The 24718-nt window shown below is 44.9% G+C and overlaps 1 protein-coding gene across 8 annotated transcripts in view; it reads right to left on the bottom strand.

Moving 5' to 3' along the window:
• The window catches only part of LOC144510017 (uncharacterized), a 275355-nt gene that overhangs the window by 165552 nt on the left and 85085 nt on the right, over positions 1-24718 (bottom strand). For 4 of the 8 annotated variants that reach the window (XM_078239203.1, XM_078239202.1, XM_078239204.1 and 1 more), the window contains 8 exons: positions 21454-21628; positions 21248-21345; positions 16377-16551; positions 16178-16275; positions 8091-8265; positions 7889-7986; positions 3307-3481; positions 3109-3206 (listed from right to left, as the gene is read on the bottom strand). In XM_078239203.1, the coding sequence (XP_078095329.1) occupies positions 3109-3206; positions 3307-3481; positions 7889-7986; positions 8091-8265; positions 16178-16275; positions 16377-16551; positions 21248-21345; positions 21454-21628 (1092 nt within the window). The remainder of the gene's footprint in view (positions 1-3108; positions 3207-3306; positions 3482-7888; positions 7987-8090; positions 8266-16177; positions 16276-16376; positions 16552-21247; positions 21346-21453; positions 21629-24718) is intronic. The other 4 variants (XM_078239205.1, XM_078239206.1, XM_078239207.1 and 1 more) reach the window with 4 other exon arrangements.

The following is a 24718-nucleotide window of genomic DNA, read 5'->3' as shown; positions in this document are numbered from 1 at the left end:
GCTCCTATTTCTTATATTCTTATGTTCTCAACCACTGTGCCACCCCATTTATTTATTTAGAGTACTTGTAGTATAGTAGAGTACTAGAAACTGAAAGCGTTTGAAAAATAAAACCATCTTTGAGTGTTGATGGTTCATTTTTTTTTAAATAAGGGGGAGGTGTGACGTTAGTGTACTTCGAAGAGATTTTTTAAAAATCATGTTTTCTCACAGCTTTTCTCATTGCTGCCGAGCTTTCTACCAGATGGCCTATTATTGCTACTTCAATGAGTTTATTTTTACTGTGGAATCTTTTATAGCTCTGCATTGTTAGGAGAAAAACTGGTCGGCAGATCAGGTGACCAGGAGCTTTTTCATTTTCAGTTCTGAGCTGCAGGTTTTAGTTATTAAAAGAGACAGCAAGCTGAAAAGAAGTGTCTCTCTCTCTCTCTCCCTGGTATTGGAAATTCTGTGTGTTAGCTGAAAGCCTTCCTGGAGTAGAACATCTGCTGTTGGTGACTTGACCAGAGTCTACCTGGGGTTCTGTTCTGACATCAAACTGTTCTGGGTGTGTTAGGAGAAACACTAGAACTTACAAGACTGAGAGTTTTCAATTCTCCAACCAAAGGACTCAATTCCAGTATCACGTGAGCTTTAGTCTTTGCTGTGTTGAACCTGTTTAAAGGGTTCTGTCTGTAGCAAGGGTTTTGTTTGATTGGAACCTTTTAGATATATTTGTTAAGGATTATTATTATTATATTATCATGGTTGTTTTGTTTTGGTTTGTAATTGATAAAAGTTATTGCTAATTTTCTTTCCATACATGTTAACTGTATTCTTAAATCAATTTTGTTTGATTAAAGCTCCCGAGTGGGTCTTTTGAATTATACCTAAAGTGAAACATATCATGTTTTTCCTAGCCAAATTCAAGATGCAAAACCCATGATCCAGGCGGGCTCCATAAAACACTTTGGAGTTTCTTACCTGAACCATAACACTGTACATAGTTTTGTGCAGAGTTGCTGGCTGGCCAGCATTTATTGCCCATCCTGAGTTGCCCTTGTACTGAATGGTTTGCTAGGCCATTTCAGAGACTTGCTAAAGCATTTGAGTGTCAACCACATTGCTGTGGCCTTGGAGTCACATGTGGGCCAGACTGGGTAAGGATGGCAGATTTCCTTCCCTAAAGGGAAGATGGGCTTTTCCGACAATTGACAATGGTTTCATGGTCATCCGTCGATTCTTAATTCCAGATATTTTTTATTGAATTCAAATTGCACCAGCTGCTGTGGTGGGATTCAAACCCTGGGCCCCAGAACGTTAGTTGAGTTGCTGGTGATGGTCTAGCGATAATACCACTAGACCATCATCTCCCCAACTTAAAGGAGCATAACACCCCAACTATGTTTGTAGTTGGGGCGTTATGCTCCTTTAAGAGAGCAAATCAGGTAACCCGGGGAACAAGTTCCACCCAGGGTGGAGCTTAGGGGAGTCAGTCTTGGACTGACTGTGCTACTGTTAGGACATTCAATAAACTGTTCCTTGTTTGAATTATACTGACCTATCTTATGGTCTTTTTGCAGTCTATAATTAGACCCAAACATAATAACAGGTAGTCCTCTGCACACATAAGAACATAAGAACATAAGAAATAGGAGCAGGAGTAGGCCATCTGGCCCTTCGAGCCTGCCCCGCCATTCAACAAGATCATGGCTGATCTGAAGCGAATCAGTTCCACTTACCCGCCTGCTCCCCATATCCCCTAATTCCCTTATCGATCAGAAAACTATCTACCCGTGATTTAAACATATTCAATGAGGAAGCCTCCACACTTCAATGGGCAGAGAATTCCAGAGATTCACTACCCTCTGAGAGAAGAAGTTCCCCCTCAACTCTGTTCTGAACCGGCCCCCCCTTATTTTGAGGCTGTGCCCTCTAGTTCTGGTTTCCCTTCTAAGTGGAAAGAATCTCTCCACCTCTACCCTATCCAGCCCCTTCATTATCTTATATGTCTCTATAAGATCACCCCTCATCCTTCTAAACTCCAACGATACAGACCCAATCTGTTTAATCTCTCCTCATAAGCTACACCCCTCATCTCCGGTATCAACCTGGTGAACCTTCTCTGCACTCCCTCCAAGGCCAATATATCCTTTCGCAAATAAGGGGACCAAAACTGCACATAGTACTCCAGTTGCGGCCTCACCAGTGCCTTGTACAGTTGCAGCAAGACCTCCCTGCTTTTATATTCTATCCCCCTCGCGATAAAGGCCAACATTCCATTCGCCTTCTTGATCACCTGCTGCACCTGCAGACTGAGTTTTTGCGATTCGTGCACAAGGACCCCCAGGTCCCTCTGCACAGTCGCACGATGTAATTTTTCTCCATTTAAATAATATTCCAATTTACTATTATTTCTTCCAAAGTGGATAATCTCGTTCTACAACTCGTATTCAGGTTTGGACACTGGTGAGAGTGATAGTTTTTCTGGAATGTGCAGCCAGAGCCAACTACACTGCACCATGTGTGGCTTTGAAAGCAATAGTAATTGGGGATTTAATAGTTAGGGGAACCAATCAGAGGATTGTTGGGCTGGAGGAGATTATAAAAATAATGAATAATGAGTTCCACAAAAAAAATAAGGAAAATCTTGTAATTCAAAATGATTCGGATAATGAAATTCACAACTTGTGTTGGTTTAATAGTGACCTGGCTGAAAATCTGGCTGAACACATGGTCCTGCTTTTAACAGGTTTGTTTGTTAAACCTTGTTCAAGGTCCCCTGAATGGAGGTGTGAAATGGTGTCTGGGGGGGGTTGTCGTGGTGGACAGGGGAGGTTTAGTCTTGATTAATTACTGAAAGGAAACACTCAGCCCGAACTCAGTGCATCCTGCAGTAAAACAACTAAGTGTTAGATTCCGATGCGAATACCATGGATCAATCTTCCAGGGCAATTCACACTCAGAAATTCCTCAATGTTTAATATGCACAGTTCAATTCTAACTAGCGACTGAAATAATCTTTTTCTTATTTAAGCATTCAGCAAGATATAAACATTGAAGGTCGAACCACTCTTTCCAAAGTGGGCAAGTTCAATAAATCAACTCTGACAAACTTTGAATACTTACAAAAGGTTTCAGGACAGGTAAACCGTATTTTGTAATCTTCACAGCTCCCATCTTCCTGCTCTTTATTCACACAGGCAAATCCAGTGGAAATGCTGCAGCTGTTTAATACAGAACAGGAGTCGTGAAAATGCAGTTGTGATGAGTCACGCTCTCTGTAATAAAGACATCAAAATACAAATAGAAAAAAATATTATTTACTCAGTAACATTGTCTCCAGTGCTGAAGACTGAAATTCCGGATGTTGTCTCCACCTCACAGGCAGTCGGGTTGCTGCAGATTTGATCCGGATATTCATTTTGGAGATTCACCAGCTCTTCAAAATCGCCATTGCCTAATGGGTCATCGCGATCAAACCATTGGGTTTTACAATTACCTGGTGAAAGGAACAGGCAATACTCTGCAGAGGTTAGAGTTGAAGGATTTGACATAGCTGTAGCAGAGCAAGAGAAAAAACCTCAATAGATAGATTCTGTGTGAAGGTGATCTAGCCACAGAAAAATTAAACAAAATTATAATCAGCTTCAGTAGTTTTTTTTTGCAATTGCGGAATCCTTTTACAGATCTAGCACTCAGATTTAGCAACATACCATCTCAAGTCGGATGGATCCAATAGTAATCAAAGGTCTGTCATTTGTACAACTTAAATTTGATTCCTTCATCAGCCGGTTATCTTCCTTGGGGCTGTGCACAGCTGTGCAGACTGGAACTCCCTCAAACCTCTCACCCGCCAAGTGAAATTGACATCATCCAATCTTCAGAGGATTTCAAAGGAGTCTGATCACACCTGCAGCTTCTGACAGGGAAGTTTGCTGTCGAATGGAGCGCTGCAATGATTTAAAATCCTGACAGGTGACCAGGGCACATGGAGGTTAAACTGACTTGGCAGCTTCAGAATTTTCACAGCTGATAGGCAGGAATGATGATGTTGATCACAGGGCTGCCTGAAATCACCATGCCAGGGGCTATCTTCAGGTATTCATGATGTGGAGATGCCGGCGTTGGACTGGGGTAAACACAGTAAGAAGTTTAACAACACCAGGTTAAAGTCCAACAGGTTTATTTGGTAGCAAAAGCCACTAGCTTTCGGAGCCTTAAGCCCCTTCTTCAGGTGAGTGGGAATTCTGTTCACAAACAGGGCATATAAAGACACAAACTAAGTAAATTGAATTTGTGTCTTTATATGCCCTGTTTGTGAACATAATTCCCACTCACCTGAAGAAGGGGCTTAAGGTTCCGAAAGCTTGTGGCTTTTGCTACCAAATAAACCTGTTGGACTTTAACCTGGTGTTGTTAAACTTCTTACTATCTTCAGGTATGCCAGGGGTAGAAGGATGTGGAGATGCCGGCGTTGGACTGGGGTGAACACAGTAAGAGTTTTAGGGGTAGAAGGGGCAGTCCAGTCATGACACCCCAATCTGGCACAGAGTGATGAGGTCAACCCCTTGCCCCAGACCGAGCCCATCCAACCCTCAAGACCGTTGAAGGACCCATCCATTGCAGCCTGGCAGCAGCAGAAGGGCACATGGCCACTGGATCTACCTGTTTGAGCCTCCTCGGGGCACAAAGCACCAAGCTAGGTGTCAATGCCAGGAGACGTGGCCTGAGGGAGGCTGAGTAAGGGGCTTGAGGGAGAAGGGGGCAGAGTGGTAATTCTGAGAGGGAAGGCAGGCTGTGTGGGGGGGCTGGTTTGGATAAATCTCATGCCTGCATGGCGTGGTGGGAAGAGGATGCCTCTCTTTGCTGAGGGGTTGTTGGTGCTTGCACGACCCTTGGGATCCAACACGCCAGGTCCTCGCTTTTGAAGATCTGTACAAAAGCCCACTTGGTGCAGATCTGGCTGAAGCGGCAAGTGAATTGCGGGAGCTATTTCGATTGGGCTTAAATCAGAATCCATTCGGCCCATCGAATCTGCACCGACCACAATTTAGGCCCTATTCTCATAATCTCACATATTTATCCTGCTAATCTCCTGACACTAGGGTCAATTTATTATGGCCAATCAACCTAACCCGCACATCTTTGGACTGTGGGAGGAAACTGGAGCACCCGGAGGAAACCCACCCAGACATGGGGAGAATGTGCAAACTCCACACAGATAGTGACCCGAGGCCAGAATAGAACCCGCGTCCCTGCCGCTGTGAAACAGGGACCTGGATTCAAGCCCACTAATTATATTTAAAGTAGTGAACTTGAATATGCATCTGATTCCTGCCCACGTTATACCAACAAGTTTTTTGTCCTGAGTATTATAAGGATATATAGAAGCAGTTAGAATCCTCAGATCGCAGAATACAGAAGGAGGCCATTCCTTTGGACTGTGGGAGGAAACCGGAGCACCTGGAGGAAACCCATGCAGATACGGGGAGAATGTGCAAACTCCAACAAACAGTGACCCAAGCCGGGAATTGAACCCAGGTCCCTGGCGCTGTGAGGCAGCAGTGCTTACTACTGTGCCACCGTGCCGTCCCAAAACTAATGTTTGGAAAATAATGTTGACTAAATTTATTTGTTAAAGATCACATAGTCCCTTATGATCAACAGGGGGAGCCTCATTTCATTCCTGAAGTGAAAGGTTCAGTCTGGAGCGGCATGATGGCACAGTGGTTAGCACTGCTGCCTCACAGCGCCAGAGACTTGGGTTCGATTCTCGGCTTGGGTTATTGTCAGTTTGGAGTTTGTGCATTCTCCCCGTGTCTGTGTGGGTTTCCTCTGGGTGCTCTGGTTTAAGAGGAGATTCACCAGGTTAAAGGTTGTAGGTGCTGGAATCTGAAACAAAAACAGAAAAGGCTGGAAAATCTCAGCAGGTTTGACAGCATCTGTGGAGAGAGAATCAAGCCAAGATTCGAGTCTGGATGATCCAGAATGTTGCCTGGGATGAAGCATTTGAGCTATAAGGAAACTCTGGATAGGCTTGGATTGTTTTCTTTAGTAAGGAGTCTAACAGCACCAGGTTAAAGTCCAACAGGTTTATTTGGTAGCAAACGCCACTAGCTTTCGGAGCGCTGCTCCTTCGTCAGATGGAGTGGAAATCTGCTCTCAAACAGGGCATACAGAGACACAAAATCAAGTTACAGAATACTGATTAGAATGCGAATCTCTACAGCCAACCAGGTCTTAAAGATACAGACAATGTGAGTGGAGGGAGCATTAAGCACAGGTTAAAGAGATGTGTATTGTATCCAGACAGGACAGCCAGTGAGATTCTGCAAGTCCAGCAGGCAAGCTGTGGGGGTTACTGATAGTGTGACATGAACCCAACATCCCGGTTTAGGCCGTCCACATCGGCATTTCCACATCTTTAGAGCAGAGAAGGCTGAGTGGGACATAATTGAGGTGTGTAAGATTATGAGGGGTATGGACAGAGTGAATAGGGAGCAGCTGTTCACCTTGGTTGAGGGGTCAATCATGAGGGGGCAGAGTTTTAGGGTGAGGGGTAGGAGATTCAGAAGGGATTTGAGAAAAAAGATCTTCACTCAGAAGGTGGTGGGAATCTGGAATGCACTGCCTGGGAAGGTAGTGGAGGCCAGAAACTTTTCACCTTTAAAAAGTATTTGTATGAGCACTTGAAGCATCATAACATTCTAGGATATGGGTCAAATGCAGGAAAATGGGATTAGCACGACCTTAGTGGCAGTTATTGTCGATGGGCCGAAGGGCTTTTTCTGCACTGTATGACACTACGGGCACAATCTTATGAAAAACTTCTAAGTGCCGAACATGCGAGAAGACGGGAGGGATTCGCACTGGTTTCTTTTGGCAAGATGTGAGTCGCAATCTTACTGCACTCAGTGCAAATAAAGCGCCCGGGTGCGATTCTTGCCAGTGGGGGGAGGGGGGCCTCGGGGTCCCGATCTCCCAGTGTTCTGGGAGATCTCCTACTGCATCTTCCCCCCCACCCGCCCCACGAACTTCGCCACCCCCATGCCAGTCTACACCTCCCCCACCTGCCCCACAGACAATCTCCACCCTTGTAACCCCCTATCAATCACCCCTGTGTGTAGAGTTCCCCCTTAAAGTCACTCCCCCAATCAAAGCCTTACCCCCATTCAGGACCGACCCCTCGCTCAGGCCCCATGCCCATGGCACTGCCCTTGGTTATGGTGCCCGATGGGCAATGCCAGGGTGCAAGGTGCTCTGCCAGGCTTGCAGTGCTCCATGGGCACTGTCTAGCCATGTTCCTGAACACCTGGTGGCTCCAATGGCCTCCAATCCCCCCGGCGAGACCATCACATCTGCTCTCCACTTATGGAGAGCTGCTGTGATTCTCGCTGGTGAGAAGCTTGACCAGTGAGCTGGATGGTAACATTTGGGACTCCTAAAAATATTGAAATTGACCTTGTGCCAAAAGGGCGCAAAGCTGATTTTGCCGGCAAAACAGGGCTGGTACGATCGGGGGAGTCAAGAAAGCAGGTACATCTGAATTTTCACCTCTCACCCAATTGTACCACCTCGCCTTGCTGAACGACATGCGGGATGAGGTTGCAAGATTGTGCCCCATGACTCTATAATCCCAGATGGCCACAGGCTGCTCTCCCCTTTGAGGGGGAGAGCTGACCAGTGGTGATTGAACCTGAGCAGCAGAACTACTCAAGGTGAGGGGCAAGGTTGATATTCGTGAATAACCTCAGCCGGTACGGGAATTGAATTCACGCTGTTGGCGTCTCTCTGTATCACAAACCAGCTGTCCAGCCAACTGAGCTAAACCAATCCCTCGAGAGTAGAACCTCAAAGTGGCAGGTTGCAGTCAATAAATCAACTTTTACAGATGTCCAATACTTACAAAAAGATTCAGGACAGGAAAATCGTATTCTGTAATCTTCACAGCTCCCGTCATCCTGCTCTGCATTCACACAGGCAAATCCAGAAGAAATATTGCACCTAATAAAGGACGGGAGGGAATGATAGCTTAAGAGGTAAATCAAAACATATTCTTTAAAATAAAGACACACTATGAAAATAAGGTGGTAAGAATAATTATTTACTGAGGGATGTTGTCTCCAGAGCTTGAGGCTGGAATTCCTGATGTTGTCTGCACTTCACAGGCTGTCGGGTTCTGGCAGATCTGACCGGGATATTCATTCCGGAGATTCACAAGATCTTCAAAATCTCCATTCCCTGACGGGTTATCACGGTCAAACCACTCAGTTTTGCAGTTGCCTTAATTATGGAACAAACAAAAAACATACTTTGAGGAACGTGACTAAGATGAAATGGAAGATTTTGATTTAATGGATGAAGGACAGGAAGAGCAATGTATCGACAATTGGACTCTTTTTGTCGAAGGCTCCTTAGACAGCACGTTGAAACCTGCAACCTCCACCAGCTTAAAGAACAAGGTAGCAGGAGCATGGGAACACCACAACCTGATAGTTCCCCTGCAAATCACACACCATTGACTCTGTGTACACTTCCCGCTGCCTCGGCAAAGCAGCCAGCATAATTAAGGACCGCACGCAGCCCGGACATTCTCTCTTCCACCTTCTTCTGTCGGGAAAAAGATACAAAAGTCTGAGGTCACATACCAACCGACTCAAGAACAGCTTCTTCCCTGCTGCTGTCAGACTTTTGAATGGACTTACCTTGCATCAAGTTGATCTTTCTCCACACCCTAGGTATGACTGGAACACTACATTCTGCACTCTCTCGTTTCCTTCTTTAGGAAAGGCATGCTCTGAATGTGTAGCGCGCAAGAAACAATACTTTTCACTGCATACTCATAATGTGACAATAATAAATCAAATCAAAATCAATCCTGACTTGGAAATATTTCGCTGTTCATTCACTGTCGCTGGGTCAGAATTCTCGAATTCTCTCCCTAAAGGCACTGTGGCGTACCTGCGACACATGGACTGCAGCAGTTCCAGGAGGCAGCTCATCACCACCTTGTCAAGGGCAATTAGGGATGGGTGGTAAATACTGACCCAACCAGCGATCCTCAAATCCTACACATGAATAAGAGGAAAAACAGACGATGCACACTGATGCCACCGGGATTTTTTAAAAAATTCACTCGTGGGACATGGGCGTTGCTGGCTGGCCAGCATTTATTGCCCATCCCGAGCTGCCCTTGAGAAGGTGGTGGTGAGCTGCCTTCTTGAATCGCTGCAGTCCATGTGTTGTGGGTTGGCCCACAATGCCATTAGGGAGGGAATTCCAGGATTTTGATGGTGGATGAGTGAACGTTTAAGTGGTTGGTGAGTTACCAACCAAATAGGCTGCTTCCATGGATAGTGTCAAGTTTCTTGAATGTTGTTAGAGCTGCACTCATCCAGGCAAGTGGAGAGTATTCCATCGCACTCCTGATTTGTGCCTTGTTGATGGTGGACAGACCTTGAGAAGTCAGGTGGTGAGTATTGTTGTCATTGCTAACATGCTGTGACAATAGTATGGCACAATGGCAGAGTGGCTACCATTGCTGTCTCACAGTGCCAGGAACCCGGGTTCAATTCTGGCCTCGGGTGACTGTGGAATTTGCACGTCCGCCCCGTGTCTGCGTGGGTTTCCTCCAGGTGCTCTGGTTTCCTCCCACATTCCAAAGATGTGCGGGTTAGGTGGATTGGCCATGGTAAATTGCCCCTTAGTGTCAGGAAATTAGCAGCGTAAATGTGTGGGGTTACGGGGATAGGACCTAGAACATAGAACATTACAGCGCAGTACAGACCCTTCGGCCCTCAATGTTGCGCCGACCTGTGAAACCAATCTAAAGCCCATCTAACCTACACTATTCCAATAGGGTCATGTTTATCCAATGACCCTTTAAATGACCTTAATGTTGACGAGTCCACTACTGTTGCAGGCAGGGCATTCCACGCCCTTACTACTCTCTGAGTAAAGAACCTACCTCTGACATCTGTCCTATATCTATCACCCCTCAATTTAAAGCTATGTCCCCTCGTGCTAGCCATCACCATCCGAGGAAAAAGGCTTTCACTGTCCACCCTATCTAATCCTCTGATCATCCTGTATGCCTCTATTAAGTCACCTCTTAACCTTCTTCTCTCTAACGAAAACAGCCTCAAATCACTCAGCCTTTCCTCATAAGACCTTCCCACCATACCAGGCAACATCCTGGTAAATCTCCTCTGCACCCTTTCCAATGCTTCCACATACTTCCCATAATGCGGTGACCAGAACTGTACGCAATACTCCAAGTGCAGCCGCACCAGAGTTTCGTACGGCTGCAACATGACATCATGGCTCCGAAACTCAATCCCTCTACCAATAAAAGCTAACACACTGTACACCTTCTTAACAACCCTATCAGCCTGGGTGCCAACTTTCAGGAATCTCTGCACACGGACACCGAGATCTCTGCTCATCCACACTACCAAGTATCTTACCATTAGCCCAGTACTCTGTATTCTTGTTACTCCTTCCAAAGTGAATCACCTCACACTTTTCCGCATTAAACTCCATTTGCCACCTCTCAGCCCAGCTCTGCAGCTTATCTATGTCCCTTTGTAACCTGCAACAACCTTCCGCACTGTCCACAACTCCACAGACTTTAGTGTCATCCGCAAATTTACTATTCCATCCTTCTTCGCCCTCATCCAGGTCATTTATAAAAATGACAAACATCAGTGGCACCAAAACAGATCCTTGCGGTACACCACTAGGAACTGAACTCCAGAATGAACATTTCCCATCAACCACCACCCTCTGTTTTCTTACAGCTAGCCAGTTCCTGATCCAAACCACTAAATCACCCTCAATCCCATGCCTCCGTATTTTCTGCAATAGCCTACCATGGGGAACCTTATCAAACGCTTTACTGAAATCCATATACACCACATCAACTGCTTTACCCTCATCCACCTCTTTGGTCACCTTCTCAAAGAACTCAATAAGGTTTGTGAGGCACGACCTATCTTTCACAAAACCGTATTGACTATCCCTAATCAAATTGTTCCTTTCTAGATGATTATAAATCCTATCTCTTATAATCCTTTCCAAAACTTTGCCCACAACAGAAGTAAGGATCACCGGTCTATAATTACCAGGGTTGTCTCTACTCCCCTTCTTGAACAAGGGGACAACATTTGCTATCCTCCAGTCTTCTGGCACTATTCCTGTAGACAATGACGACATAAAGATCAAAGCCAAAGGCTCTGCAATCTCCTCCCTAGCTTCCCAGAGAATCCTAGGATAAATCCCATCCGGCCCAGGGGACTTATCTATTTTCACACTTTCCAGAATTGCTAACACCTCCTCCTTATGAACCTCAATCCCATCTAGTCTAATAGCCTGTATCTCAGTATTCTCTTCGACAACATTATCTTTTTCCTGTGTGAATACTGACAAAAAATATTCATTTAATGCCTCTCCTATCTCTTCAGACTCCATGCACAACTTCCCACTACTGTCCTTGACTGGTCCTAATCTTATCCTAGTCATTCTTTTATTCCTGACATACCTACAGAAAGCTTTAGGGTTTTCCTTGATCCTACCTGCCAAAGACTTCTCATGTCCCATAAGACCATAAGACCATAAGACATAGGAGCGGAAGTAAGGCCATTCGGCCCATCGAGTCCACTCCACCATTCAATCATGGTTGATTTCAACTCCATTTACCCGCTCTCTCCCCATAGCCCTTAATTCCTCGAGAAATCAAGAATTTATCAATTTCTGTCTTGAAGACGCTCAACGTCTCGGCCTCCACAGCCCTCTGTGGCAATGAATTCCACAGACCCACCACTCTCTGGCTGAAGAAATTTCTCCTCATCTCTGTTCTAAAGTGACTCCCTTTTATTCTAAGGCTGTGCCCCCGCGTCCTAGTCTCCCCTGTTAATGGAAACAACTTCCCTACGTCCATCCTATCTAAGCCGTTCATTATCTTGTAAGTTTCTATCAGATCTCCCCTCAACCTCCTAAACTCCAATGAATATAATCCCACGATCCTCAGACGTTCATCGTATGTCAGGCCTACCATTCCTGGGATCATCCGTGTGAATCTCCGCTGGACCCGCTCCAGTGCCAGTATGTCCTTCCTGAGGTGTGGGGCCCAAAATTGCTCACAGTACTCCAAATGGGGCCTAACCAGTGCTTTATAAAGCCTCAGAAGTACATCCCTGCTTTTGTATTCCAAGCCTCTTGAGATAAATGACAACATTACAGTTGCTTTCTTAATTACGGACTCAACCTGCAAGTTTACCTTTAGAGAATCCTGGACTAGGACTCCCAAGTCCCTTTGCACTTTAGCATTATGAATTTTGCCTCATGGCTCTTCTTAGCTCTCTCTTCAGGTCCTTCCTGGCTAACTTGTAACTCTCAAGCGCCCTAACTGAGCCTTCATGTCTCATCTTTACATAAGTCTCCTTCTTCCTCTTCACAAGAGATTCAACTTCTTTAGTAAACCACGGTTCCCTCGCTCGACCACTTCCTCCCTGCCTGACAGGTACATACTTATCAAGGACATGCAGTAGCTGTTCCTTGAACAAGCTCCACATTTCAATTGTGCCCATCCCCTGCAGATTTCTTCCCCATCCTATGCATCCTAAATCTTGCCTAATCGCATCATAATTTCCTTTTCCCCAGCTATAACACTTGCCCTGCGGTATATACCTATCCCTTTCCATCGCTAAAGTAAACGTAACCGAATTGTGGTCACTATCACCAAAGTGCTCAGCTACCTCCAAATCTAACACCTGGCCTGGTTCATTACAGTAAGAAGTCTCACAACACCAGGTTAAAGTCCAACAGGTTTATTTGGTAGCAAATACCATAAGCTTTTGGAGCACAGCTCCTTCGTCAGATGGAGTGGATATCTGTTCTCCAACAGTGCACAGACACAGAAATCAAGTTACAGAATACTAATTAGAATGCAAATCTCTACAGCCAGCCAGGTCTTAAAGGTACAGATAATGTGGGTGGAGGGAGCATTCAACACAGGTTAAAGAGATGTGTATTGGTTCATTACCCAGTACCAAATGCAATGTGGCCTCGCCTCGTGTTGGCCTATCTACATACTGTGTCAGGAAACCCTCCTGCACACATTGGACAAAAACTGACCCATCTAAAGTACTCGAGCTATAGTGTTTCCAGTCAATATTTGTAAAGTTAAAGTCCCCCATAACAACTACTCTGTTACTTTCGCTCCTATCCAGAATCCTCTTTGCAATCCTTTCCTCTACATCTCTGGAACTTTTCGGAGACCTATAGAAAACTCCCAACAGGGTGACCTCTCCTTTCCTGCTTCTAACCTCAGCCCATACTACCTCAGTAGACGAGTCCTCATCAAACGTCCTTTCTGCCACCGTAATACTGTCCTTGACTAACAATGCCACACCTCCCCCTCTTTTACCAGACCTGGGTGGGATTGTTGTCATTTAGGCTCAATGGGCCGAATGGCCTCCTTCTGCACTTTGGGATTTCATGGTTCTAATATTTGTTTGATAAATTTGTTTTACTATTTTGGATTTGAAGTTGGTGTTTACCTTTAAAGTGATGTGCATATAAGACCAATAAGTCCAGACTGAATGAAGGTAATCAGATCGTGGTAAGCAGGATTGGAGTCTGGTTAGAAGCAAAGGGACGACGTAGGTAAAAAGCTTCTCAATGAACTGCTCGAATTCCGAAGCTCAACCAATGAGAGGCACTGCTTCTGCTCCTCCTCTTCCCATTCTTGTTGTTGCCCAGGTGATGGCAGATCCCTCATGAAAAGAAGGTTGGGGAACATGCTGATGGTAATGAAGATGGATATCCATTCAGGCTGCACTGCTAAACTCCTCCGGCAAGCTTCAGGCTGTGGAAGCATTATTTTTCACACCAATTCTTTGCTTAATGATGCATCGCGTGGCATTGTAAGCCTTAACTGCCTCGATGCCCAGTTTCATTTGCTACCAAATAAACCTGTTGGACTTTAACCTGGTGTTGTTAAAACTCTTACTGTGTTTACCCCAGTCCAACGCCGGCATCTCCACATCAGTTTCATGTGAGCAGACATGAGACCTTGTCGCCCAGTGGCCCACCTGTAACTTAATTCCTGGCCTATTGGGAATAAAGGTGGCATCAAAGATTATCAGAGTCTTGAGTACTGTCAAGATATGGCGCACACATGCCTGCATGATATGATGTGGTCACAAACTAGTTGAACACTGAGGTAATGGAATCCATGATTGATAAAGGTGCCAGGCTGGTTAGAAGAAACATGCAAGACAATGCATGCTGTTGCTTCAGAGAGCCTCAGTGACTGCCCTGAAAGAGCACTGTACTGTCAGCTAGAATGCTGGCTAAAACAGAGTTTGTAGACATAAACAGTATTTGCGTGAGACTTGTAACTACAACAAGTTAGTGACAACCTCCTTGGCGAAGTAAATGTGTCAGAGACATTGCTGTTGAGTAAAGTTAATGGAGGTGAAATACTCCCTGTTTGGCCACTTAAGGAATCGGCCTTCTGTCTCGTGCTCTCCTCTTCCTTCCTGAACTCTGTTCTCTCCTTGTTTTTTCCCCCCGTATCTTCCAGCTCTCAATCCTGAGATTATAGATGATGGATAAGTACAACCTGAACAATCTGAAAACTGACCATGTCCAATTAGCCAACTATTCAGCCTTTGCTTTATGGACAAAGTAGGTTCAAAATTGGTCATATTATTTTGCTTCCTTCAAGTGATTATCTTAATGGGGAGAAACTGCACTGTTGAAAAGTTTACATTTGTAATGTGAATATTGCCCGAGTCTTCTGAGACCATGGGAGTGAATTTCCCGTGGCGTCCACCATGGGAATTGTAGCAGACAAGGGGCAGACTATGGAAAGGTCCGTTGACCTTGGGCGGAATGTTCCAGTTTCAGGGTGAGCGTGACCAGAAAACCCCGCCCCATGACTGAAACAAAACATTTTCTGAAGTAGCCTTGGTAACTCGAGCAAAATAGTTAATATTCTTTTTTAGACAAATTGAAATTTCCAGAATGATAAAACACACAAAGATCTTAACTTGAATAATATTTTGTTTGTAAAATAATCAGGATATGCAATGCTGATGTCATTGCTAATGTTATTACCTATACCAATACAATGTTGAGCGTAATTTAGCCTGTAATTAGTGACCGTTCCCTGCCCACCATATTGAAAGCTTAGGAGGGCATTGAATGGTGGTAAAATGGACCTAGTTTCTATGCCAATATTTTGGGTTGTAATGTCTGGTGACATTGAGTCAATGGTCCAATACATTACACTAAGGTAGTCCATGTATCATATTGCACAAACACACATCACTTCTAACCAGAGGCTGTGTAGTAATTCGCCAAAACCAGTTTCTTGTCACTAAAGGTACTTTATCGTACACCAAAGAGAAGGGCCGCTTACAGTAAGACAGTCTACACCTCGGGACCCACAGTGCCAATTCGGGCTGAACAGCAAGTGCTCACTCAATAAGGAAGCTCTACTCCACGAAGTCCACAGGGAGGTCTATCGATGATCCCCCACACCCTTCAAAGCTGAACAGGCTGAAATCATACTATCTTATAGCTTTGAGGATTAGGCCATTTGGTCCATCATATCAGCTCTTGGAAAGAGCCATCCAATTAGTCCTGGACTCTTGCACTTTTCCAAAACAAATTTTCTTTCCTTTGTGAACTTGCCCAACTTCCCTTTGAATGTTACTATTGAATCTGCTTTCCTACCTTCACGGAAAATGCATTCAAGGTCACAATAACTTGCTCCAAGAAAAAAGATCTCTGGCTTTTCTATTAGTTATCTTAAATTGCTTTCCCCTGGATATGTAGCAGACATATGTCCTGCATATGTAAATAGTTTTTCCTTATTGCTCTATCAGAATCCTTTATGATTTTGAATATCTCTAATAAATCTTGACATAACCTTCAATGTTCAGAGAGCAAACTCAACTTCTCTTGGTTCTTCTCATAGTTGGATTTCCTCATCCCTGGTACCTTTCAAGTAAATCTCTATATCATCTTCAAAGCATTGACATCCTTCCTGAAGTGGAATACCAAGGCTTAAACAGGAATTTTTATATCTTAAATCACAAACCAAAAACTGCAATATTAAAAGTGGAATTAGATTTCAAAAGTGGAAGGTAATGCAGATCAGTTTTTAAAATTTTCCATTACTTACAATAAGACTCTGGACACATAAAGCGTATTTTATAATCTTCACAGCTCCCATCAGTTTGTTCATCATTCACACAGGCAAATCCATGTGAAATACTGCACCTGTTCAGTACAGAATGGAAAGGAATGAGAATGTGACACAATTTATACTTTTTTGAATGAAGTGATAATAACAAAGTACAATGGCAGCAATCATTGTTTACTCTGAGGTGTTGTCTCCAGAGCCTGAGGCAGGAATTCCGGATGTTGTCTCCACTTCACAGGCAGTCGGGTTACTGCAGATCTGACCGGGATATTGTTTCTGGAGATTCTGAAGATCTTCATAATCCCCTTTCCCTGATGGGTTATCGCGGTCAAACCACGGGGTTTTGCAGCTGCCTGATAAAAAGAATAAACAAGTCTACATATTACACTCTAAAGATGGATCGGATGGAATCAGAAAAACATACAACACAGGAAAAGGACAGTCGGCCTATTTGTGCATCTACTGGTTCTTTGAAAAGAGCAATCATTCTTAGTTCCACATCCTCACATTTTGTGCATAACCCTATAAATTCCTCATCCACAAGGACATGCCTAAAGTCTGGACACCTGGAAGTCTTCAAAATCTGCAGCATTCCATTCCACATTAGGGATTGGCCCAGGTGTTAAAAGTGCTCTTATAGAATGACCTGTCAGGACTTCCCAGGAGAACCCCTTGATTTCTCTCATAGCCCAGAGCTGCTTTGATTGTCAGTTTCACTGGGGAGTACCCTTCAACATTGAAAGGTTAGCATTTGGTGTCTGCATCCTTTGAGGTGCTTTGATTGGCAGGTATGGATACTAGCAAAGACCATTGTTTGTTTTTCTTTCTCTTCATGCTTGGATGCATCTCGAGTGCTTTGTAAACATTGCAGTTAGAAAAGAGGAAGTTAAACCTGGTAAAATATTGGACCTAGCACAATGTTTATAAACATTCAGCCTTTGACGGACAGGTTGAATATGGCCTTTGAGAGCAAGCAAGGGAAATCCTGACAGACCATTTCGATAAGAGCACTTTAAAGAAGGCTTTCAACACCTAGGTCATGCCTCATGTGGAACGGTGAGCTGTGATGATTTTGAAGGCTCTCGGGTGTCCAAGGGACATAGTTATCAAAGTGATCAATGCACTTCAAAGTTTTCAGAGGACGGAGACAATAATGATATCTAACCCCAGAATGGTGTCAGAATTCACCAGCCTGAAACTGAACAACACCTTTCCCAGGGCAACAAGGACAGGTGCAGCCACGAGACCCCCATCCTGGGGTAGAATCCAAGGTCAGTTCTTTATCCGCAGACCGAGTCCACCCAACCTTGGGGGAATCTCCTGCTGCATCCTGGCAATAGCAAAGGGGCACCAATTACTTCCCTGCCCTCCCTCAGAGTACAAGGCATCAGGTCGGGGTGTCACTGCCAGGATGGCAGGGGGCAATGCAAGGTTAGCATTGGGGTCATGACGGTACTTCATCTGGTAGTGTCTCTCTTGTGGCGAGGGTGTAAAGGTTTCAGCCTGGTGGAGGGGTGGGTTGGGTCTACGTGGTGTGTGTGTGGGTGTGTGGGCGGTGGTGGGGGTGAGGAGGATCACTGTTCTTTCAGTAGTCAGGGGGAGAATGACCCTCTGTGCTGAGTGGTTAGGGGGGCTCCCCTTGCCAGTGGGGCTGGCCATGTCTGTTGTGGAGGGGAAGGTGCTTGTCCAGCAGCACAGAGATGGGTCTGTAATGTTGGGCTGGCTGGTTTTATTTCCAGGGTGCATAAATTTAAATGATAAAGTTGGGAGAATCCTACCTGACAGGCGCTGCTAACAGTCATGGGAAACATTTTGGGTTTTTCTGCTGGTGGAAGCACTTAGAGTGCAGACAAGTGAATTGTGCCCATCATCTTTCGCTGCTCACTGCGGAGTCTCCTTCACATTAGGAAGACCGAACGTGATTAAGTGGCTCTTGTGCAGAACGCCTCAGTTCAGTCTGTAGATATGGGGTGAGGTCTTCCGGCTGTTCATGCAGGTGTCATTGGAACATCTGCTGTGGGTTGCCCAGTGGTGTGGGATGGATTCAATGGGAAATCCCATTGAAAGCAGCGGGATCAGAACATTCCGCTACTGGCCATTCCTGTTTGTGTTTTGTTTTTGGATGTTGCTGATTATTCCATTTTCTCATTTACACCTTTTCATAAGACCATAGATATAGGAGCAGAATTAGGCCATTCGGCCCATCGAGTCTGCTTCGCCATTTGATATTGGCTGATAAGTTTCTCAATCTCATTCTCCCCGCCTCTTCCTTATAACCTTTGATCCCCTTAACAGTCAAGAATCTATCTCTGTCTTAAATACACCCAATGACCTGGCTTCCACAGCCTTCTGTGGCAATGAATTCCATAGATTCACCATTCTCTGGCGGAAGAAGTTCCTCCTCCTCATTCTTCCTTAACAGCGAATCAGAAGGCAGCAGGGAGATATCACAGAGGAATTCTGGGAGATTTTAGCACAGTCACCAGTGAGCAATTTTGAGCCCTGTATCTGAGGAAGAATATGCTGGCCTTTGACAGGGTCCAGACGAGGTTCACGAGAATGATCCAGGAATGAAAAGCTTGCCATATGAGGAGCATCTGAGAATTCTGGATCTATACTCGATGGGGTTTAGAAGGATGAGGGGGGATCTCATTGAAACTTACAGAACAATGAAAGGCCTGGATAGAGTGGACGTGGAGAAGATGTAGGAGAGACAAGGATCTAGGGGCACAGCCCCTTAGAACCGAGGAGGAATTTCTTCCGGCAAAGGGTAGTGAATCTGTGGAATTTATTTCCACAAAAGGCTGTGGAGGCCGGATCATTGAATGTATTTAAGACAGAGATAGATAGGTTCTTGATTGGTAAAGGGAAAAGGCGAGAGAATGGGGGTTGAGAAAATATCAATCATGATCAAATGGCAGAGCAGACTCGATAGGCCGGATGCCCTAATTCTGCTCCTATCTCTTATGGTCTAATGGTCTTATAAGATGTTCATTTACTCTGGCTCTTTAGAGTGGCACCCAATCCTGGCTGATGGCAATGTTCAAAATCAAGCTGCAATCTATTTGTCCCAGAGTGACACAATATATTGATAAGTATAAATGTTTTGACAGAAATATAACTGTAAAGAATTGATAAATGGATCCTTATTTACAGATAAGAAAGATGGTACATCTTCAATAACACAAACCCAGATAAAACTGGGACAGTGGGCTTGCAATGAGTATTTTCAAATTTACTCAAGGTATTTGCGGGTTCCAAATGGTTGGAAATAATGAAATTCACAACACAGTTGCTTCAGCAGAAAATGGGTCGAAAACTGATCTTTGAACATGACTTTAACAGATTGTTTTGTGGAAACTCATTTAGGTCCTAATGATACAATGGGAGAGTCTCTTTTCATTCCTGAGGAGTGATGCTTTGATTGAACTCAGGTCTCTTGCAGAAACGTAACTGTGATTAGAATCTCTGATTATTGGGGACTTTGTGTACTTTTATTGTTCATTCATGGAATTTGAGTATCGCTGTGGGTATCATTTGTTGACCATCTTTAATTGCATAACACCTATGAATGTGACGGTTCAATTAAAATGTTCATGGGGCGGTACGGTGGTTAGCACTGCTGCCTCACAGCACCAGGGACCCAGGTTCAACTCCGGCCATGGGTCACTGTCTGTGTGGAGTTTGCACATTCTCCCCGTGTCTGTGTGGGTTTCCTCCGGGTGTTCCGGTTTCTTCCCAAAGTCCAAAGGCATGCAGGCTAGGTGGATTGGCTATGCTAAATTGCCCCTGAGTGTCCCAAGATGCATAGATTAAGGGGATTAGCGAGGTAAATATGTGGGGTTCCAGGATAGAGCCTGGGTAAGATGCTCTATTGGTGAGCTGTTGCAGACTCAATAGGCTGAATGGCCTCCTTCTGCGTTGTAGGGATTCTCTGATTCTATGTGCAGTTTTTCTAGAATAAGGTCCTCAATGTTTATTATTTCACCAATGCCATTTAGAACCATAGAACCATAGAAAATTACAGCTCAGAAACAGGCCTTTTGGCCCTTCTTGTCTGTGCCGAACCATTTTTTGCCTAGTCCCACTGACCTGCACTTGGACCATATCCCTCCACACCCCTCTCATCCATGAACCCGTCCAAGTTTTTCTTAAATGTTAAAAGTGACCCCGCATTTACCACTTTATCCGGCAGCTCATTCCACACTCCCACCACTCTCTGCGTGAAAAAGCCCCCCCTAATATTCCCTTTAAACTTTTCTCCTTTCACCCTTAACCCATGCCCTCTGGTTTTTTTCTCCCCTAGCCTCAGCGGAAAAAACCTGCTTGCATTCACTCTATCTATACCCATCAAAATCTTATACACCTCTATCAAATCTCCCCTCATTCTTCTACGCTCCAGGGAATAAAGTCCCAACCTATTCAATCTCTCTCTGTAACTCAGCTTCTCAAGTCCCGGCAACATCCTTGTGAACCTTCTCTGCACTCTTTCAACCTTATTTACATCCTTCCTGTAACTAGGTGACCAAAACTGTCCACAATACTCCAAATTCAGCCTCACCAATGCCTTATATAACCTTACCATAACACTCCAACGTTTATACTCGATACTCCGATTTATAAAGGCCAATGTACCAAAGGCACTCCTTACGACCCTATCCACCTGTGACGTCACTTTTAGGGAATTCTGTACCTGTATTCCCAGATCCCTCTGTTCAACTGCACTCTTCAGAGTCCTACCATTTACCCTGTACGTTCTACTTTGGTTTGTCCTTCCAATGTGCAATATCTCACACTTGTCTGCATTAAATTCCATTTGCCATTTTTCAGCCCATTTTTCTAGTTGGTCCAAATCCCTCTGCAAGCTTTGAAAACCTTCCACACCTCCAATCTTTGTATCATCAGCAAACTTTGTATCATCAGCAAACTTTAATCTACCAAGAGGTGGAAATTATCTTCTTATTTAAATATACACAAAACCTCAACATTATTCTTTCAAATTGGAAGCTGCACTTAATAGATCAACGTTTACAAATGACCAATACTTACAAAAAGATTCAGGGCAGGTAAATCGGATTCTATAATCAGCACAGCTCTCACCAGCTTGCTCTTTATTCACACAAGCAAATCCAGTCAAAATGTTGCACCTGTTTAATTCAGAATGGGAAACTGTACTGATATAGTTGCATAAATGATCCATACTATATGAAATAACATGCCACTATCAACATAGGATGGCAGGAATCATTACTCACTCAGGGATGTTGTCTCCAGAGCTTGACGCTGGAACTCCTGATGTTGTCTCCACTTCACAGGCTGTCGGGTTATGGCAGATTTGATCGGGATATTCATTCCGGAGATTCACAAGATCTTCATAATCCCCATTCCCTGATGGGTTATCGCGGTCAAACCACTCAGTTTTGCAGTTGCCTGAATTATGGAACAAACAAAAATCTCACTGTGAGGGACATTGCTAAGAAGGAATTAAACGTTTCAATTTAATGGATGAAGAACTAGAAAGAGAAGTATCAATAATTGAACTCTTTCCGTTGATGACCAAAGTGAAATTGAATTACATAGCATAATAATTAATTTCAGTCTGTGGTTGCTAAGAGAACCTAAGTAGAATGAAAGATCTAGCATCAGAGATTCATCTTGTTCCCTGTGAAAGAATTACATGTTTATCCGTGAGTGGAATTTAATATTGTTTTGGGAATGGAATGATTCAGTCTTCACATCCAAGGTTACAATCAGAAACACTCAAGTCAGCTGTGTAATGCCCTCATGATGTTGGGGGTTGTGGGTTTTACATAAAAAGAAAAGATGGGTTGGCACATGTAGATTCAAAACAACAACAACAAGGTTTATTGCAGGAGCTGTTGCCTGTACAGAGTAGAAAATGAAACTAAGGCAGGAGCCTGGGAAATGCCCCAATGACATGACCATCAAATGATGTGACTGGCCCTTAAAACAATCATGCAATGACTTAAATATATAACAACCATTCCTCTTTACTTCTATCGTCATGACAAAATTACTGCTGTGTTATACACAGTATCAATAGTACTTTGGACACGTACTATGCACCATGAATGATTGTACGAAAGTCGATCAGGAGGAGGTCTATTCCTCTTTGGTTGTACATGACATTCTGGAATTTGGCTGTCCACAACCCTAGAAGTATGGTTTGGAACTTCAGTAGACACTTCTTCTCTTGGAATCAATTCTGCATCATTCTCACGTGGCATAGTAGCAAAGACACAATTATAAGGAACTCAGATTCAACTAAGTCTTCTGTAGTAGCATTCACAACATTAGGGAGGAAAGAAGTTGGTACTTCCTTTTGATTTGATTTGATTTATTATTGTCACGTTAGTACACAGTGAAAAGTATTGTTTCTTGCGCACTATACAGACAAAGCATTATGTACATAGAGAAGGAAAGGAGAGAGTGCAGAATGTAGTGTAACAGTCATAGCTAGGGTATAGAGAAAGATCAACTTAATGCGAGGTAGGTCCATTCAAAAGTCTGATGGCAGCAGGGAAGAAGCTGTTCTTGAGTCAGTTGGTACATGTTCTCAGACTTTTGTATCTTTTTCCCAATGGAAGAATGTAGAAGAGAGAATGTCGGGGTGTGTGGGGTCCTTAATTATGCTCGCTGCTTTTCCGAGGTAGTGGGAAATGTAGACAGTATCAATGGATGGGAGGCTGGTTTGCGTGATGAACTGGGCTTCATTCATGACCCTTTGTAATTTCTTGCGGTCTTGGATAGAGCAAGAGCCATACCATGCTGCGATACAGCCAGAAAGAATGCTTTCTATGAGGCATCTGTAAAAGTTGCTGAGAGTCATTGTAGACGTACCAAATTTCCTTAGTCTTCTGAGAAAGTAGAGGCATTGGTGGGCTTTCTTAATTATAGTGTCGGCATGGGGGACCAGGACAGGTTGTTGGTGATCTGGACAACTAAAAACTTGAAGCTATTGACCATTTCTACTTCGTCCCCATTGATGTAGACAGGGGCATGTCCTCCATGACAGGAAAAAATTTGAAGTGCAGAACAAGCGAGAAGATGGGAGGGAATTGCACCAGTTTCTTTTGGCAAGATGCGAGTCACGATCTTACTGTACTCAGTGCAAAAAAAACATCCGGGTGCGATTCTCGCCAGCAGGGGGAAGGGGCTTTCAGAGCCTAAGATAATTGCACAGGGTTCCCGATGTCTCAGTGTACTGGGGGATTTCTACTGCACCTACCCCTCCACCCACCCCATGGTCATCACCACCCCCTGTGTCGGTCTACACCCCTCCCCCGACCTACCCCACGGACATCTCCGCCCCGTCCCCCCCCCGTCAATCACGGCCCCCACCCCCCCCCCCACCCCTCCGTCTGCAGAGTTCCCCTTCCCCCCCACCGATCACTTCTGTCTGCAGATTCCCACCTTCCATTCCCGATCAACCCTCTGTGCAGACTTCCTCCCCTTCCCTGATCACCACCCCTGCAGCGTTCCCCCCTTCCCCCATGAACACCACCCTTGCAGCGTTCCCCCCTTTCCCCTGAACACCACCTCTGCGATCACCATCCCTGCAAAGTCACCCCCTGAGTCATAGCCCCACCCCCATTCAGGATCCACCCCTCACTCAGCCCCATGCCCATGGCACTGCCTCTGGCACAGTTACGGTGCCTGATGAGCAATGCCAGGGTGCGAGATGCTCTGCCAGGTTTGCACTGCTCCATGGGCACTGTTCAGCCATGCCCCCGAACACCCGGTGACTTCAATGGCCTCTGATCCCCTGGTGAGACCATCACGTCTGCTCTCCACTGATGGAGAGCTGCTGTGATTCTCGCCGGTGAGAACCTTAACCGGCGAGCAGGTGAGTGTACGTGAGCCCGGACGATAGTGTCTGGGACTCACTAATGACAGGCAAATATTGAAATTGACCTTGTGCCAAAAGGGCGCAAAGCCGATTTCTCCGGCAAAACAGGGCCGTTACGTCTGGGAGAGGTGAGAAACCAGGTACATTGGTCGGTGCCAGGACTGCCAGCGAGAACAAAAGTTGCACAGGCAGCTCCCCTACACCCATAGGAATGGCCAGGTAGACCATGGAGTTGGCTGCACGTGGATTATGCAGGCCCATTCATGGTTTTGATGTTCTTGGTCATAGTGGGCGCCCACTCCAAAGTGGATGGACGTACATAGGGTGCACTCGGCGACCACAACAATAACGGTTGAGAAAATTCGCACCTCATTTGTGAGACATAGGATCCCGGACATGCTAGTCTCTCACAATGGACCGACTTCCGCTAGCCAGGAGTTCACCCGGTTCATGAAGTCGAATGGGGTGTGGAGGGATATGGTCCAAGTGCAGGTCAGTGGGACTAGGCATAAAATGGTTCGGCACAGACAAGAAGGGCCAAAAGGCCTGTTTCTGAGCTGTAATTTTCTACGGTTCTATATCAGGATGTCACCATACCATCCGTCATCGAACGCCCTTGTGGAGAGAGCGGTTCAGACTTTAAATAGCCA

The sequence above is a fragment of the Mustelus asterias genome, chromosome 22, assembly GCF_964213995.1.
Source record: "Mustelus asterias chromosome 22, sMusAst1.hap1.1, whole genome shotgun sequence".
In the NCBI taxonomy this organism is placed as follows: Eukaryota; Metazoa; Chordata; class Chondrichthyes; order Carcharhiniformes; family Triakidae; genus Mustelus; species Mustelus asterias.
Note: the sequence above shows the minus strand (reverse complement) of the source record. Positions and strands in the feature narration are given on the sequence as shown.